General features: G+C 48.0%; 5 protein-coding genes across 5 annotated transcripts; 2 read left to right on the plus strand and 3 right to left on the minus strand.

The window, feature by feature from the left end:
* Positions 1 to 214: 214 nt before the first annotated feature.
* On the plus strand, positions 215 to 2,039 carry TrAFT101_000282 (uncharacterized protein; the record flags this gene model as incomplete). Its single annotated transcript, XM_024904870.2, has 1 exon — positions 215 to 2,039. Exon 1 carries the CDS (start codon positions 360 to 362, stop codon positions 2,037 to 2,039), a length of 1,680 nt encoding a protein of 559 aa, XP_024764487.2. The 5' UTR covers positions 215 to 359.
* A 4,707-nt stretch (positions 2,040 to 6,746) lies between these two features.
* Positions 6,747 to 7,606, plus strand: TrAFT101_000283 (uncharacterized protein; the record flags this gene model as incomplete). The annotated part of the gene is made up of 3 exons (XM_066125967.1): positions 6,747 to 6,927; positions 7,012 to 7,226; positions 7,325 to 7,606. The coding sequence occupies 3 exons, from the start codon at positions 6,747 to 6,749 to the stop codon at positions 7,604 to 7,606; spliced, it is 678 nt and encodes a 225-aa protein (XP_065982064.1).
* A 1,805-nt stretch (positions 7,607 to 9,411) lies between these two features.
* On the minus strand, positions 9,412 to 9,771 carry TrAFT101_000284 (uncharacterized protein; the record flags this gene model as incomplete). The annotated part of the gene is made up of 1 exon (XM_024899202.2): positions 9,412 to 9,771. The coding sequence occupies one exon, from the start codon at positions 9,769 to 9,771 to the stop codon at positions 9,412 to 9,414; it is 360 nt and encodes a 119-aa protein (XP_024764490.2).
* A 1,413-nt stretch (positions 9,772 to 11,184) lies between these two features.
* TrAFT101_000285 (uncharacterized protein) lies at positions 11,185 to 12,667 on the minus strand (the record flags this gene model as incomplete). Its single annotated transcript, XM_024909337.2, has 5 exons — positions 11,185 to 11,363; positions 11,416 to 11,699; positions 11,804 to 11,891; positions 12,079 to 12,301; positions 12,413 to 12,667. The coding sequence occupies 5 exons, from the start codon at positions 12,665 to 12,667 to the stop codon at positions 11,185 to 11,187; spliced, it is 1,029 nt and encodes a 342-aa protein (XP_024764491.1).
* On the minus strand, positions 11,949 to 16,557 carry TrAFT101_000286 (uncharacterized protein). Its single transcript, XM_024909338.2, has 10 exons — positions 16,454 to 16,557; positions 14,992 to 16,384; positions 14,718 to 14,919; positions 14,609 to 14,650; positions 14,400 to 14,547; positions 14,224 to 14,329; positions 13,809 to 14,168; positions 13,145 to 13,739; positions 12,413 to 13,088; positions 11,949 to 12,301 (listed from the first exon to the last, which is right to left on the minus strand). Exons 2-8 carry the CDS (start codon positions 15,336 to 15,338, stop codon positions 13,328 to 13,330), a joined length of 1,617 nt encoding a protein of 538 aa, XP_024764492.2. The 5' UTR covers positions 15,339 to 16,384; positions 16,454 to 16,557; the 3' UTR covers positions 11,949 to 12,301; positions 12,413 to 13,088; positions 13,145 to 13,327.
* Positions 16,558 to 18,040: the final 1,483 nt, after the last annotated feature.

Below are 18,040 nucleotides of genomic sequence, written 5' to 3' on the forward strand. Positions count from 1 at the left end.
TCATTCCCAAATAGGAACTGTGTCTCCCACAAACGGTAATCAGACTGCGTTGGCCTCCGAGTCTCCAATTAAAAGGCTTCGAAATCCTCCGCATGCATTTGGCCCGATTGGAATGAGTCCCGGTTTCCGAGTAGTGAGCGGCGTATAAAGAACAGCCCCGTGGCTGAGACCTCGGGCTAACGCTGGGCGGCAAAGGCTGAGCTATCAGCACAACCGATGGTCCCATTGTAGACGATGCCTCTCATCGCTTCTCGATGCATTTTGGCGCTTATTAGCATCACCTATCGTGCTTGGATGAAGCTAGTGTGGGCCGTATGATGGTCTGACTGACAGGCCGGCCGCTCGAGACTCGACTTGTTATGGATAGCTCACTGCTTTTTGTCAACAAGACACAAACGTCCCGTATCCTGTCCAGAAGCAAGGCTGGCGAACGGTCAGCCATATTGAGCCATGTGCAGAGTAAACGACGCAGACACGAGGCGGAAACATCGCAGATATCGAAACCATGGGCTGGATTCACCACCACCCTATCGAAGTCGGAAGCCTCGGAAATATCAGAGACAGTTGAAGAAAAGTTGACATTTCTTGTTGATAATGATGATTTGACAGCTCGGTCTGCCAAGTCATTAGCAGTTAATAAAAAGCAGAAACAGCAGCGAGAAGCGGCAGAAAAGAGACTCTCACTAGCATATGCATCATCCAAATCTCTATCAAAGGCCATGCAGCCCTCTTACAATGCTTCAGACCCATTCCACTGCACCGTCGCTAATCTCGATGCTGGCACCCATGCTATCCTTCACATTACCTTTTCTCACGCCTCACGAGTCAACTTCCTTGCCGAATCATTTGCCCCGCTGTCGACGCTGCTGCAGCATGCCCCTATGAGGCACGACAGAATGTTTCAGCTGCGGCTAAAACGCTGTGTTGAGGACCAAAAGCTCATGTACTCGACTCTTGCATATGGATCCAGTCTCTTGGGCTGGACCATGGGCCGTTTCCACTCTAGCAAGCAGCCAGAATACTTTCTCGACAAGGCTCTTCGTGCTGTGCGAGTCTATCTTTCCACTCCCGGGTATGTCGTCGACGATTGGCTGCTTCTATCCATGTATGGTCTCGCAATTACAGAAATGTGGAATTGCTTGCCCATTATGTGGAGGCAGTTGCCAGAGAGGCACGCCATGGCCTCCAAACAAGGATCTCGAGGCTTTTCTGCATGCCGAATGCATCTAAAGACACTACTCCAAGTTGTAGATGACGCTGGAGGTTGGGAGCGATTCGATCCTTATGTGCTGGACAGCGTGATATTGGCAGACAAATTCATGGCCATTACCAGCCGTAAGCCGCCTGTTATTCCCGCGACCTGGGATCCAGGGCCACTTCCTTTTGCAACCCTAGAAGAGTGTGGAATAACAGAAGAGGGACTGTTGACGATATTGCCTCGCCTTGGGACAGGCTTCTTCCAGGAGGCACTATCAGAAGACCTCAATCACACGCTGCAAGATCTAGTTGCCTATTGCCGTATTGCCAGCACGGTGTGGTCGTACTCTTCGACCAGGCTCGACACAGAAGGCTGGTTATTTCGACAATCACAGTCGATATCGTATCGATTTCTCATTTATGCCCTAGAGCAGAACGCGAATTACCTCGAACGCTGCACTTCGTTGGCTTCGCTGGCCTTTATCCTTACTTCTATTCCAGCCAGAGGCCCGCAAATGAGCGCTCAGGAAGTAACCTCGCATCTCTTTGATTTGCTCCAAGAAGAGCATTTTTTGGAAGAAAAGGTGAACATGTCTGACGGCCTCTGGTTTTGGCTGCTGTTCATGGGATGTGTAGTTTCAGAGCCAAGCCCTCATCGGTTGTGGTTCCTTGAGCGGATGACTGACTGTTGCGACGGAGGAGAGATGACAGAATCGAATTTTGAACAAAGACTGGAGCCGTATTTATTTCTGCCGTCGCGACAAGGTGCTCGGATACCGGCAGTGCTTGAATATTTGAACTCCATGGCTACGGGGAGATGGAATCTTCAAGAAACCTTGTAGCTTAGAAGGACGCGTGGCGTCTAGGGATCTGAAGGAGCATCAGTAAAGAAAACTTGTAAACAACCACAGAAAGAAAATAACCTAGGTCTTGAACCAAAAGACGAGATTTGAAATCATCGTGTCTACTGCAAAAGCGGTTATTGCAAGTTGAACCCAACCTGGCCTCGACTTACGTAACATCGGCCTCGGCATCTTCTTCTCCGGAACACGCCCTCTGAATGAATTTACTTTCCCTCAAAATAACCCAAATAATGTATCTCTTCATTTTCTTCAGAAACAAACCTAGCTGCTGATTCAATACACGTCCTTTTCAAGAAACCACAGTCGATGCCCTTTTTCTGATATCCGGCAAGATGACAGGCCTGCCGAGTCATGTAAGGGAGTAGACGAGACTCCGGTACTTTAACAGCGTGGATATCATGCTAACCAGAAAATAATTCTTAGGCCTAGCATTTACTCGAATTCTCCCGCACAAACTCAAACTATCAAAAGCTGTGACTATCTTCAACCAAGATCAAATCTCTGTGTCGTCTTACCTTCATCAACTCGGCTGCGGAAACTTGGCAACTAGTCGTGGAAACTGGTCATCGATGGCTTGCTACGGAAAATGCTGGCCAAGGTGGTGGCTACACGTATTATCAGCAAAGTCCACCTGCCTGTCCATTAACTAGATCATCCTTTCAACATGGCACGTACTGTGTGTTTTTCTTGAAAGTTCTTTCATCTGGATTGAAGGATTCTCTTGAGAGCCGCCAAAGGGCGACCGCCATCTCTGTTCAATGATAACAGCTCCGTGAACACCAGCGTATTTCCTTCAGCCAGAAGAAGGCCTGATACTCGGTCGAAAACGTTGTTGCCCTTTCTATCCTTTTCATTTCCACTACAACTACCGCGAGCTGGCCATAGGCAACAATTATATCCTTGTGCCATTATTGAATACGAACTTCATCTTGAGCGCCGTTGCAAGGTCCCATATATTATTCAAACGGTATCAAATCCAGCTTTCCAAGATGCCAGGGACGCACTTAGCTGTCGCCGGCTAATATTGCTCTGTCTGCTAGATGCAATCATTGCGTAACCTCCAAAAGTCCGACAACATTCCCGTGCCATACACTCTCTGAAAAGGTTTATCACAGACGTTCTCTCCAACTGGCCTTGTCGAGTATCACCAGGCACGACATAAACATCCCATATATTGCTGCGAGTTCTCTCCGCAGCGTCGCTGGCCATCTGGAGCCCTCATACACGGTTTACGATACATTGTTCACACCCTCGAATCTACGGGGACGATGTACGATCCAATCTATTCCAACAATTGTATAATATATTACTTCGGTTGAACAGCCATTGGCGACAATTGTCCTGGCTACTGGTCTGGCCAATAATTGTATGAAACCTGTGCTTTCTAGCAGCTCTCTTTACGTAGCAGTCGAAAACATCAATGTAAATCTCCTAGAGTAAAATTTGACGCATCACGGTCTTTGCAGTTCAGTATGTGATAATTATTTTGCAGTTACCGCGCAGAAAACGCGTTCCACCATTTCACCATCACCTCCTCATATCACGGCTGTTCTGAGGACCGTTATATCCAAATTCCCGGGGACAAGCGGCTGCCGATGGTGCGTGATTTCAATTGTGATTATGTGCAATAGAATCCCTTTCCCTAGGGATTGATTCTGTACCATTTCCGTCAATTGGGTGGACATAGAGGAAGAAGATTACCCCAAAAGACGTAGAATTTATCGCATTGCTTGTCATTTTTACCGCAAAGAAAGCGCTCATCGGAATGAACGTAAGCAGAAGTATCAAAAAATTATCCAAATTTATTGACCATTAGTCTCCCACCATCTATTGTACAAAAGAAAGTCCAAAGCCCTTTGTCCAAATTCTGCTCTCCCTTCCGCCCCCCCCCCCCCCTTTCCCCACGCAGAGACCGAAAGAGAACCCGAAAGAACAAAGAGGAAAAAGAAAAGAAAGAAAGGAATAACAAAATAAAACATCAACGCTCCATGTTTCCAAAAGTTGCCCACCACCCACCCGAAACAAAACAAAGGTACAAACATCCAATCACTGTTTTCCCAAACTTGCCCACCACCCACCCGACAAGAAAAATGAAGCAAAATTAGAAAGATATCCAACCACCATTACCCAAGAGCTTCCCACAGCCTCCCAAGACAGCAAAGAAAAAAAGTAGGGAGAGAGAGAAAAAGCCATTCAAACTCTGTTACCCTCAAGATGTCTCATCCGCCTCTCCAACGCAAACTCTCGTGCTGTGATCCGGGAAGATAGTATTCAGCTGAGACACAAGCCATATCCCCCTGATCAAAAGACACCCGCAATTCTACCCAGCCCCAAAACAATATCCAACAAAAGATGAGAGTTCCAAGTCCAAGGCTCAAAATGATGGCTCGAAAACAAATGATAGTGGTTGGTGGAAGAAATAAAAGTGCCATTGACCCAAATTGATGGCACAAGTGCAGCAAGTTCTCAAGCCTCTTGTTGAGTGTTGAAAAAGTGGTAATGGCCAGAATGCAAAGTCCCACCCGCTCTTTTGGTGATTGAAGCCAATGCTCAGTTGGGTGGAAACGCCGGCAGTATGTTGCAACAATTTGAACAGAGAGTTGTGATGAGCAGAGCACGAGAGCGCAGGAGGCGTGTAGATGAAGAAGACCCAGAACTCAAAAACTTAGTAGGACAAATGCCGGAGGAAAGATGAGAGGGGCTGTACACGAAATTGTAGTGGTGAATGGAATATTGAATCGCGATCATCGGACAGTTGAGACGTCATTCCAAGCACAGACACCTATTTTTCTTCATTTTGGGGACCCAGAAATCTTCGTGAAAAGGATTCGCGTCCATGAGATTCCGAGCGAGTGGGGGTTTTCGATGGAACCAGCGGATTCGAAGCCCGAGTGTGGTTCTTCGCACTTGTTTCGTATTGCTTGAACTTATCGTATGCTTTCGCGACAGCCGACCGCCGTCACTTACAGGCGTTGACGGCGGAAGAGAGCCCGGAAGGAGGCTGAGGCCTCAATAGACCACCCGCCATCACTGCCCAAACCCTCCCCCACCATCATGCCAGGTCAGGGCGATGACGGTGATCAAGGAAGGCTGTGGAATCATGTTAGTAAAACTATACAGAGGGGTGAAATGAAGAGGAGAATTGAATAAGGTAGAGCGAGACGTAGAGACAGAGAGAAGAGAGAGAGGAAGAGAGAGAGGAAGATAGTGAGGAAGATAGTGAGGAAGACAGAGAGGAAGACAGAAAAGAAGAGAAAGAGGAAAACAGAAAGAAAACAGAGAGAAAAATAACGAATAAGATAGAGAGGAAGACAGAAAAGAAGATAGAGAGGAAGACAGAAAAGAAGATGGAGAGGAAGACGGAAAAGAAGACAGAGAGGAAGATGGAGAGAGACAGAGAGAGGAAGACAGTGAGGAAGAGAGAGAAGATGATGGAGAGGAAGATGGAGAGGAAGAGAGAGAGGAAGACAAAAGAAGAACATACCGTGTCCCCGATATCGCATTCTATGTATGCGATCAATTTGACCTCGATGCATGGTCAGCGCCAATTGCGGAAAGTTGGTGTAGTGCTTGGCGAATAACGCCGTAAGCGCGAAGATGGACATGGAGATGGAGGGACAAGGAATGGAACGAGGGAATGAGTAGAGCGGAGATCAAACACGGGGTAGAGAAGGGAATAAGAGGCGGAAAGAATGAAGATGGGGGGAGAAAATGGTGAAGGCAAATAGAGAATGGAAGAAAGAATGAGAAGGGAGAATGGGAAGAGAGAAATGGACAGAAGACCATGAAGACTGGGACAAGATAGAAAAGAGGATAATGAGGAACACGGAAATGAAAAACAAAGAAGGGCGGGATCATGGACTAAGATGGAAAATCGGAGAAGACAAAGAGGAAAACAGAAGGGAAATGAAGAGGAAGTCAAGGAGAAGATGGTCAGAAAAGGACGAAGAAGACGAATAATGAAAGGAAGAGAAATGCTCACTTGAAACCACCGTCATCGCCCCGGCATAAAAGATGCTTTGTGGAAGATGACGAAAGGTGAGAGACGAAGAATTGGAGAGGAGGAGGAGAAGATGAAGAGGAGGAGATGAAGAGGAAAAGAGATGAGAAGAGATGGAAGAGGAAAAGAGATGAGGAGAGATGGAAGATCTGGGGGAGCAGTAGACTATAAAGGATCCGCAAAAGTTCTGGCTTCCTCAATTCTCAGGCTCCCAAGAGAAGCTTCCAGTCACTCTACACTCAAGCAGGAGCACAGCTGCGTCATCAAGAGGGTGTCAAGTGCCAAGTCTACATCTCTGTGGGCCAATGATGGCTCGCAGATGGCAGCCGATCGTCCGATAAGCGAGTGCTTTCCCCAGATCAGGGCGGTCTTCAGGGGCTTGGCATGACTTTCCTCAGTTTCATGGTACGATTTCGCTTGATCCTGCTTGTTACTGGATGGAAAGTGTACGAGATGATGCGGTGAGTCTGCAGGAACACGTCATCTGTCTGTCTGATGGTTCTAGACTCTACCATTCTGTTCGACTCTACGCGGTGAGGAACACGGCAAGCTCGCTGGCCCTTCCCCAGCAGCTGCATTTGATGACGTTGATCGCTTCCCATCAAAAGACGGTCAAACAGTTTGACCCAGAGAACTTCATTCCCGCCAATAATGATGATGGATGGAAGAAACAAAGACATCCGTGAATGGCGTTGGTGAACAGTCTCGAGGCAGCACTGCGGCGTCTTCGCAGCACTTTCTTACAGACAGCAAAATCGAAGGAGGCTTACAACTACACGGCTTTGCTATTATTCGACATTCAGCAAGATGCCACTCCTAAAACTTGCGACTTTGAGACGTTCTCATCCCCTATCACAGCTGATATAGGTGAGATACACGCTTGTGCAACTCTGCGGCTGAAGTTTGTATCTCATCCCTTGGAAAACGAACGCTAATTTTCCGACTGTACAGTTGCCTACCGTTCCGCATCTCTTGTTCTAGAGACTACAAGCCATACAATATTCCTGATCCTGATCTCTCTATTCTGTGCCGAGGAGGTCGCCCTAGGCCACAGTCAATCCCACATTCCACGATATCCATCTGCAGCCATCGAGGCCATCTCTCGAATGTCAAAAACCAATAGAGAGATGTCAAGAACAAACTCTGCCGTCCGCAAGGCTAGCGATGTGAGATGTCGGACACTTTCTCGCATCATCGTCAAAGGGAACGGGAGGGGCAGTAGAGGTAGTAGAAGTAGTAGAAGCAGTAGAAACTGGCGGGTAAGGGTCGTCTATCAGACGACCCATACCTATTTATTGCTGTTTCATTTCTCATCACCGACTGGGTCACTCGACTGCAGACGGGTTACGATGTGATTCAGGAAAACGAAGATTTGGGGAGGCTGGGAGACTGGGAGACTGGGAGACTGAGGGCTTGGATTTACAGGTTGCGAATGATTCAAGATCATCGCTGGTTGTCTAAGGAGGAAGATTGGCCGATTTCCCATACAAATGAATTCTGCGGAAAGCCGGAATTGGACCACGAACCCAACCCTCCAAAGCCGTGAGCTCAGCTCAAGCTCAGCTCTCCTACTCTATCATTTTGCTACTCTCTCCATTTTTCGAGCCATTTAGCAAGATTTTGAACATGGTTCTTGAATATATTGTCATTATCGGATCCAATCATTGACTGAGAGTCTACGTGCAACTGACTATGAACCTATATAACTGCATGTTACAAATAAAATCTCTATTTCTTGGGTCCATAGTGTAAGGATCCGTCATACCGCTATGCCAAGCAGGTCAAAAACCTAGGCCAGGAATCACAATGATAGCAAGTATTGCGACGGAGCCAGCTGCTTAGAGGACAAACATGTAACAAGGGCCAAGGTGGCAACACAAAGCTAATGATTGAGCCACAGCATCTACAATTTGGTCCATTTTGCATCACAAAAAAAGATATCATCAAGGAAATACTCAGTGCCACATTCTTTCTGCCATTGTAGGTGCAATATTTCGGGCTGAATGTACGACAAGTAAACGTCTTATCCTAGCACATGGACTTGGGCACTCTGCAATGGATATGGTCATTGGATCAAATCACTCGAGACCTATAGGCAAGTCAAACAGCTTTTGCATTCCCTTTTTTCTACCTCCTTTCCTTGCGGACAATGTCTAACAAAGTAAACCAGTAATTATTGTAAATCATCGTAGGGTAGTCGTTTTATATATCACGGCTCTGCTCGATCCCTCCATCAAGAACAATTCAACTCGACAAAATTTCTAGAAGCCAAAGCGGTGTTGGATCGAAAGATTGCTCGTAAACACCCTGCGTCTAGGTTACAAAACTCAAGAGGAATTGGATGATGATATTGAGAGTGATGCGGGTGCGCTGGCTGTCTCCCAATAGCAAATTTCTGGAAAAGCGAACCTCTGGTAGAGCTCCAAGATGAGACAGACAAAGGCAAGAAAGAGGAAAGATTATTTTAGTTTAATGGACACGAGAATTAAGAACTATGCTCAGAAGGGAACCATTGCCCAAACATACATTGACACAACTGCGTATCCCTCTGTTTCTCACTCTCAGGGCCCTGGATAGCTTTTGTCTCCATATTAGTTGAGGCTATTTAAATTTAAAACATTTCAAACAAAGCATAGTATTTGTATTGCATACTGCTGAAAGTTGTTAACTAATGGTGAGATATTGATCATGATTGAGAATAAGCAAATGGTTATTATACATGCGTCAATTACAGCTATGTCCAATCAATAACATCACATTACTCAACACACAGCCGTATCGTGCTCCGCAAACCAAGAATATTATTAAGGCAAAGGGGGAAAATAATATAATGCTAAATTATCCAACTGGCAAGCCGAATATGCTCCAAGGATACAAATATCGAAGGGTAATTATACAATAACAGCAGACATATGACCAATGAGCGTGATTCAGCTTGATGTCCGTCTGCTTTTCCGTCTTACATCCTTCCAATCAAGCACCATCCCACAGTCCAACCAAAGCGTCTCGACTTGCAAAGTAGACAAGCTTCAGCGTAGACGCAATGCATGCGATGCAATCTTAGTTGGCACCAACGACGTCTTCGCAGAGGAGAGCCTGGCCAGCCTAAACATAAATGAATTAGAAACCTGCTACCATGCAATCTCGCCATCAAGATCTTGGACAACTTACTACCGGGATGACACAGCAGCGAGCCTTACTGCCAGTGCTGCTGCATATCTTTGCAAAATCGCTTCCGTCCTTGGGCGTCGTGCTGGCTGCGTAATGGTTAATTCATCGCAATAAAGGGAAGCCGGCTAGAGAAGCTCTACTTACGAGGCTCGCAGTTGAGATCAGCAATCTCGAGAACGTCTACGCTGCAGCACTGGAGACTAGAATAAAGGCCAGAAGGGCATATGGAGTGGCCTCCGTCGCTGCCATCGTCAGAATTTCCGCCACCGGTATTTCCACTGCCGCCATCGTTGCCGCCTCCTCCGTTGTTAGGAGGAGTAGAGCTGGGAGGAGGCGGAGTATGGCTGGTATTGTCAGGAGGGGCGGATAGTAGCCACCTCCATTGTTCGGCGGGGGCGGATAAGAAGGAGTTGGGGATGGGGATGGATGAGATGGTGGAGGAGGAGGTTTGTGATCGCCTCCTGGAGGAGAGCAAGAGTTGGAGGCCGGCATGGCGAGAGTGCCAGCAACGAGGAGAGCGGTGATTGCGAGGAACTTCATTGTGGCGAAGCAGTAAACAAGAGAGTCTTAGTTTGGTGTCTTGGTGATGCTGTTGAGAGGAGATGAAGCTGATGGAGAAAGAACTGATGGCTGAAGGACGGATTCATCACCCGTACTTATAGTCAACAAAACATCGTGCCAAGGCAGCACAAAATGCTTATCAGCCAGTCCCTTTTTCTATCTCGAGATAGTAAGTCTGTGATGACAATTGCAAAATATTAGTCGTTTCGTAGCACAATAATTTCCCGGCTTAGTCGATACAAACTCACGAAAACTCAGTCTGGGCGCAGCTAGGGTACAGACAGACGTTGATGTTTCCTTTTTTGGAATATTTTCCAGCTCTCGCGTTACACCGGTTCCATACCGGCGGCTAGACGAAGAGTACCTTGATCGTATCGAGGCCAATAGCCAAGTTGCTTTGTGCGGCTGACAGGAATAGCATTCCGAAAAGAGTACCCAAGAAAGGTCATGATTGTGAGCTACAGGGGCTAAACCCTGTTTCCTTCGATTCGAGGCTGAAACTGGTGATTGCGGAGTTGTAATCTATCTTGGTATCACGATCGGGTAGATTGTTCGCCGAGCCTTGTACGATCCTGGGGTTATCAAGTTAATTTAAAGATGCGCATATTGACGGCGATCGGCGGGACCCAAGTGCCACGGCATTCATCGTCCTTCCGAGATCAGCTTCTCACAGTTATTTCCACAATTTGACGCGTGCAGGATGAGAGTCTCCACCGAGACTGCGCTGAGCAAGGGTTTGGGTGGCAACGCTGCATCTCGAAGAGGCGCATATCAAGCAATATTGGTTGTAGCTGGGCTTTTTTCGTTCGCAGTGGATACTCTTTATGGACGACGCATGTATCAAAGGAGAGCAGCTGCAATATTGTTGTCGTTGTTTAGGTGAACAGCAAGTGTTGGGAAAGAGTTGATGTAGAAAGGCAAAGGCTGCCAAGAACAAAGAATTATCGCTATATGTTGTGTGATGTAGGCGCTTTGGTAATATGCGCTACCCTAATCTCCTCATTCATCCGAACAATAATGCCCCAGGCTCATGCCAGCACTCCGTCCAAACTCCATAGATGTGAGATTCATTCTAGTTTTCTTAGACGCCACAGAAGCAATAACCAAAAATCCCGTCGAGTGTTCAGGAAGGTTTCCAAGACTCAGCTTTCCAATAAAGAAAAACAAGGAATCTCCCCAGCCAAAGATCCTGGGCCCATATTATGCAGCCCCTCGACGCTAACAAGGAGCATGTTCACCGAGAATCAGGGCACTTAGATGCCATTAGTTGCATGCAGGTTATTGCAGCAAGCCAAGTCTTCTTTCATTGCCCAGCAGTCGACGCCACTCGGAATCGACTCTATCCGACGAGCATCAGAAATCTCCATCGTTCCTGGCTTCTCTCTCCCTCGATTAGACTGTTCCAACGACTGGTGCCTCGGCTCTTTCGGCCATCGAATCCGAAGTAATCTGCCTGCTCATCTCCCGGCTCTTCAATTTGCACAACTCTACATGATGCGGTGGAATAAGGTTATAAAAGATTCCCATCATGATGCCTCCAACCGCAGGCCCAAACCAGTATATCCACTGGTCTGCCACATCGTTAGTGCCTCTTGTGATTAGAAAAGGGACATGGAAACTCACATGACAAATCCAGCCTCGCGATTCCGTTTCCAAGGCACTTTGCCGGGTTCATCTGCGCTCCAGCATAGCCAGGGATGATTCCGCTGGTGGAAAAAGACACCAGCCCCAGCGACGCGCCGACCAGCACGGGGCCCAGTCGGGGGCCAAACAGGGCTGCTTGGCGCGGGTCGAGGCCGACGCCAAAGGCCAGGAAGAGGAGGACAAAGGAGGCAAAGGTCTCGTTGAGGTAGATCTGGCCGGGGTTGGCCTGAGATGGGTCGTACCAGCAACCGCCACCATGGACACTAGCAGCAGTAATAAGTAAGCTTTTTTAGAATGACGTTTCATAATAGATGGACAGAAAAAAGCGATGGGTTACGGGTTGAGGAGATATTATTTGTGTACATACGCTTTTGCTCGTTCTTCACCCCAGATGCCTAGGAGGATTCCTCCGGCCAGGGCACCACCGGCGGTCTGGCCAATCATGTATAATATGCCTAGACAACAATACTGTTAGTCGGTAAACAAGATGTGCACTCACAGATCACAGAGTACCGCTAGGATTACGCACAAGTGCATACGCGTAATGTATATCGCCCTTCAAAACTAACATACAGAGAGAAAGCTACCCGGGAGGCAAGAGGGAGGGCAAAGAGAAACCGATTGAATGAGATGCACACATACCTCTAGGCACCGGGCAAAGACCCGTCAATACGGATGCAAAAGTAATTGTGGGGTTGATGTGTCCTCCCGACGCTGGTGCCACCGCATAGATAAAAGTCGATATCATCACCAGGTTGGAGATGCCGATGTACGCGCCAATCTGCGGTGTTCCGTAGCTCTGGATAGTGGCGGCAATCTGACCCGACACAAACACCTGGCAGCATGTGGCAATCAATTCAACAATCTAAGAGGAAAAGAGAAAACATGTCAATCCGTTAGCAACTGCGATTAAACATCCAATTGAGTCTCAAAAGTCTTAGTTGGGGGCAGTTGAAAGAGCAATTGAGCAACGTACAGCAGATCTCCACAGAGCCGGCTCAAACCACTGTCCCATGTAATAGTCCTTCCTGCGATACCACGGCGTCAGCCGCACGTCCTGGGGCCGCACAAGCGGCGCAAACGATCCGTCAAAGGTCGCCAGAGCCATCTTGTTCGTGGCCGTAGGAGGCGTGGACGAGTTGGGAACCGATAACACGGCGGAGGCTGCCCGAGCTTGTGTCGCGGCTCTATCGCCGCTGGCTGGAGGTGCCTTTTCCTCTGACGACTCCATCTTCAAGAAACAGTCTTGAGGGGATTGGGTGAGATGAGCTTCTTAAAGCATCAATCGGTAGGACCAGAAGCGGATATATACCCCGGGCTTGGGATTCGGAGTCCAGGATGAAAGGAAAAGAAAACACGACGATTGTTACGATTACTGCATACGGACTTGCGGGTGGGATGAAGCATGTTTGTTATCCCGAACTCAATCGCAGTTCAGCTATCGGGCCTAGACGAAAAGCGAAGCTCCATTCCGAAGAGCTCCACCGCCGATTCTCATTCGTGGACTCACGTCGGCAAAGCTGAGCTGATGCGGACAGGGATACCGCATGGGTAAGTTGCGCCCGAGCATCTAGCAGCCGGCATTTGACTTTGGAGCTAGCGGCTGATTGAAAATAGTCTTAGTTGCGTTGCATAATCATGACAGTTCAGAACTAGCAAGCATCAGTCAGGCTGTTTTAGGCTTTTGTCGCGGCTGACAAAATTTTACCTCATATAATAGGCACCATGGCTTGTGAGAGCGTATCATAGGTATCATTAAATACTCACGAGGTATCGTTATCCAAAGGCTTTGTACAAATCCACTGGGCTGCCAACCCACGGGGAATCTTCGTCATCGCGAATAAACAGAAGAAAAAGGCATAAGAAAATCAAAACAATAACAACGCTATGCTCAAAACAGCCACTCATAAGCCCTCTTGGCCTTTGCCTTCCATCCCTTCTCCTCCTCCTCCTCCACTTGCTCTTCAGCTGTATGCACATCCGTCTCGAGATCCATGTCTTCTAGACGCACAAACTTGGTTCGCTTAATGAATTTCCAGCCGAGATACATGACGAGCATGATGGGCAGTTCAATGTAGAAACTGACAAAGCTCACGCCGTCGAATGAGGGGCTGAAGCAACTCCATCCCTGGATGAGAACGAGAAACGAGTTGAGCACGACCGCGATCCATGGGCCGAACGGGTAAGTCCAATTCTTGAATGGAAGCAGATGCGTCTTGCCTTGGCGGGCGAGGGCGGCACGGAAGCGAAGCGAGGTGACACCGATGGCGATCCAGCTGAGCTGGTTAGAGACACCGACGAGACTGTAGGCGGAGCGGTTAGCGACATGTGTACCCCTAAAAGATGGGGTAAGATTTCGGAGCATCACATACTTTTGCAGCCAGTTCCAAAGCTGGCCTGCGCCAATGAAGCTGGAGCCGAAGCAGAGACCAGAAACAAAACCGGTAGCGAGGACGGCGACCCAGGGCACCTGGTGTCTGTTGAGCGTGCCAAAGACTCTGGGTGCATGGCCCTCCATGGCCAGCGTGTACAGCAATCTCGTTCCGGCGAACAAGGCGTGGTTACCAGCCGACAAAACACTGGTCAAGATGACGGCGTTGATAACACTGCCGGCGGCCTTGGCTCCTGTCATCTGGAAAACAAGTGTAAAAGGCGACGTGCGTGTGTTCTTGGTGTTTAGGCCGGGGTAGTTGTAAGGGATGTTGAGGCCGATCAGGAGAACAGAGAGGATACTTGATGGGCGTTAGCAAGTTGATGTCAACGAGAGAGGCAATTGGAGAGTCATACTAAAAGAGGAGAATTCGCCAAAAGACATTCTTCACCACCTTGGGCATAGTCTTCGTAGGGTTCTTAGTCTCACCAGCAGTAATGGCGATGGATTCGGTACCACCATCTGGGGAAAACCAATGTCAGTTAAATGCACGGGATTATAGGCTGTAAGATGATTCCATCTGTGTACTTACAGGCAAACGAAGCAGTCACAAAAACAGAGGCAAAGCCACCAATACCGCCAACAAATGGAGCACCGGGGATATGCCAGTTTTCACCGCCAATATAATGTCCGCTAGCGTTGCCGCCGCAGTTGACAACGATGCCCATGACAATGAAAACCTAGAGAATTATGAGCCCAAGGGTTGCTACCAAGAGGTAAAATATCAAGGCCGCTACTTACAACAATGGTAATGACTTTAAGCAAGCTCAGCCAGTATTCAAGCTATATCGATATTTGTTAGGTCCATTATGTTTAACTCTTGATAAATGCTGTTTCGTTGTTTGCTTACCTCGCCATATGCGCGCACAGTAGCGATGTTGACGGCAATCAACACAAACCAGAATATCAAGCTTAGTGCCCATCCCGGGAAGTGATCCGTCCAGTACTGTAATACTAGTTGAAGCGCGACCAAATCGGAAGCTGTCGAAACGGCGTCGTTGAACCAGTAATTCCATGTCAGGGCGAAGCCAAAAGCGTCATCGACAAAACGACTAAGCCACAGGGTTACAATGTTAGTAATAATTTCGACACCTTAACGAACCAGGCTCGCCGATGATACTTACCCCGCAAATGTACAGAAACTACCTGCCACTGGCAAAAACGCAGCCATCTCTCCCAAACTGAGCATTGTGACAAAGACGATGAAGCCGACAATGGCGTAGCAGATGAGCATCGAAGCAGGACCACCGGTGGCCAGCGACTTTCCTGTGCCGAGAAAGAGACCCGTTCCAATGGTGCCTCCAATGGCAATCATCTGAACCTGGCGCGCGGAGAGAGAGCGACGAAGGCGATCCTGGAGAATGTGTGTTGAGCCTTCGAGGTCGTCAGTCGTTACTGCGAGAGGGTCATTTCGATCTTTCTTGCTCTCGTCAGGCAACCCCTCGGGGTTATAATCTTGGCGGTAACCCATTGTGAGTCGCTCTATAGGGATGATTTCTCTTTTCTTTTATTGTAGTAAACAAAGAATTGTAAACAAAAAGAGGAAAAGAGAGCTGTGTCGAGTTATATCGTTGTGAACGTGACAAGCTTCCAGAAGGAGTCCAATGCCTGCACTTTGCAGCGGGTGTGGCGTCACTATCCGCTGTGTGTGCTGAATTAGAAGCCGCTAAACTCTCAACTCAGTTGCTGGCTGGCTCGCTCTCATTAGTGCCATGCAACACAATTACCGACAAGTAAAGGTGAAGAGAGGGAAGAAGAGAAAAGGTGAGAAACGAGGATCACGGTGTGGCGATGATGCAGGTCAAGTAGGGTCGTTCCCCTTGCAACTTTTAGCTCCTTCGAGAAGAAAAGAAGCATGCAATTATCTAATGCAACCCCATCCAAAGAGAGAAAAAACTATCCATGGCCATAAAAAATCTGGTGATGGCAGAGCGACAGCCTTCCGTACGCGGACATGGCCGCTATGCTAGGCGATTGCGTGCTCGACAGAGTGCTCCACTGGGGGGACAGAACCTCCAATGAGGCGTGGCGAGAAGCTCTTTTCGCGATGACGATACCCGGACCGGGATTGTCAGCCACGGCCTAGAAGCACGACGCAAGGCGTGAGAGGATCCGGATGCATCCTTCTCTTGCGTGAGGCGCGCAACTACCGTCAGGCGATCTGCAGGTCTGCTGTTAGTTGAGGCTGCCGCTGCTGCACCCCAGACATCGCCAACAACGGGATGAAGCCCGCGTACGTAATCGAGGCTATTGCGTTATCGACTGGGCTGCGGTTCGTATGTAATAGCGCCGAGGCTATCTGCTCCACATGCTCACAACCGGTGCTGCCTTTTCGGTGGAGAAGACGAGGCCCAGCTCCGGCAACAGCACCGGGTTCTGGAGAGTCGAGACGTTGGAATCGCACTCGATTCTCCCCGCGCTAGCAAAGGCGCTTTCTCGGCGTTGGCTTCCGAGTCATTGGAGCTGTTTTGTCACCAAAAGCTGACGAGCGGTCCTCGGTTTTCGTTGCCGCGATATCTGAGCGCCACCCATCGCCACCGGTTAGCTGTGGCCGAAGCGAGTCTGTAGAGCAGAGGAAGTTGATACTCATATCGAGCGCTGATTGCGCAATTGTGCACGAGTTGGCAGTTGTTGAGGAAGCATTGGAACAGATGTATAGGAGTGCTGAGGTGTAGAATGACAAAGGAGAGATCACGAGATCATGACGCAGTTTTTTTTGTTTTGTCTTTTCCATTATCAAAGGGCACTCAATCTTGTGCCTGAATACATCCTTATCTGCGCTGAACGCCCTATCGATAAGCCTAATCTACGTGACTGATACGAAAACTTTTTAGCGTTAAAGGTGCAAATCCAGGTACAGGCGCAGGTCAAGCGCCACAATTACAGCGGGATGGGTGCCATAAGCTGCCCCCACTAATATGCAGTACAGCTTCATACGGACGAAGAAAATGCCTTTTATAGGATCGCCGGTATGTAGTAAAGAATCTTTGAATAGAATCTTTAATAGTATATAATATATAACATTAAATCAAGGTGCCCAACGCCTTGAGATGCCTTGGTACGCTGTAGTAATTTTGAGAGAGCTACGGCAACATGAGTTTTTAGCTGGCATCCTCTTAACCTACAAAATGTTTGGTCGTATAGAGTAATGCTGCCAGAGTATATTGGGCACTTGGAGAGAAAGACAACATTGCTAACATAATTAGTAATGATGAGGGATGGATATATGTACTAGTTATAGAAACCACTTGTGTATGTTTTGCATATACAATGGTTTCATATTTGTGTTACACACCAGCCCAAAAGGTGGGTGCAGATACCTATGCATGTAGTAAAGGAGAATGTCTTGATTCACAATCGCCATTTATTCTAGACGAACAAATCCCATCGATCAGTTTAATAGAATGGCCTCTTTATTATCGCGAGGAGATAAATGCCTGGGGTTGATGATATTTTGCGGACGTTATCTGCAACAGTTACTCGCCATCTCTCATCTACGCGATATCACGGCTGCCACTGGCATCAGCAAATGCAGACTCTTGTACCACAGCCCTTGATGCACCATTGGAACTGTCGGTTTCTACATCGAAATTATCGTCTGCGCACGAAAATGGCAATACCTTGCAGTATGTGCCCTTTCTTTGTGCTCGCAAACCGAATTGCTCGGCTGCCCGGATCTTACTTCCTTGACTCCTCCTTCATTGCAATTGTATATTGATACAAGCAGTTGTCCACAATGCTTTGAAAAGCTCAGGACGCAACGCTATTACAGCTTTTCCGGACAAAAGGAACCATCTCTTTTATCCTCCTTTACCTCCTCCTTGATTGTCAGCATCTTCGACTTGAGGGGGTCATTTATCCGCAGTCAATCGTATAATCGGGTGACAAGATCGTGAGCGCCCACCCCTCTTATCCAACATTTTTGCCAAAATTAACGAGTCCTACACTTACCGATGACAGAGACTGATTATTTGACGATGTGATATTAACCATGCTTCAAGGCAGAGTGACGTGGATAATATATGGTCCAATTGAATGAGGTAGAGATATATGACAACTTTTGTGTCTGGCTTTGTGGGTAACGAATGCCGCAACGAATGCCGTGTATAGTGCCTTTTGCGCGCCAATAGGAAGCCTCGGTTACAGTGGCAACATACCTTAAACACGAGGCTA

Source organism: Trichoderma asperellum, chromosome 1, assembly GCF_020647865.1.
Source record: "Trichoderma asperellum chromosome 1, complete sequence".
In the NCBI taxonomy this organism is placed as follows: domain Eukaryota; kingdom Fungi; phylum Ascomycota; class Sordariomycetes; order Hypocreales; family Hypocreaceae; genus Trichoderma; species Trichoderma asperellum.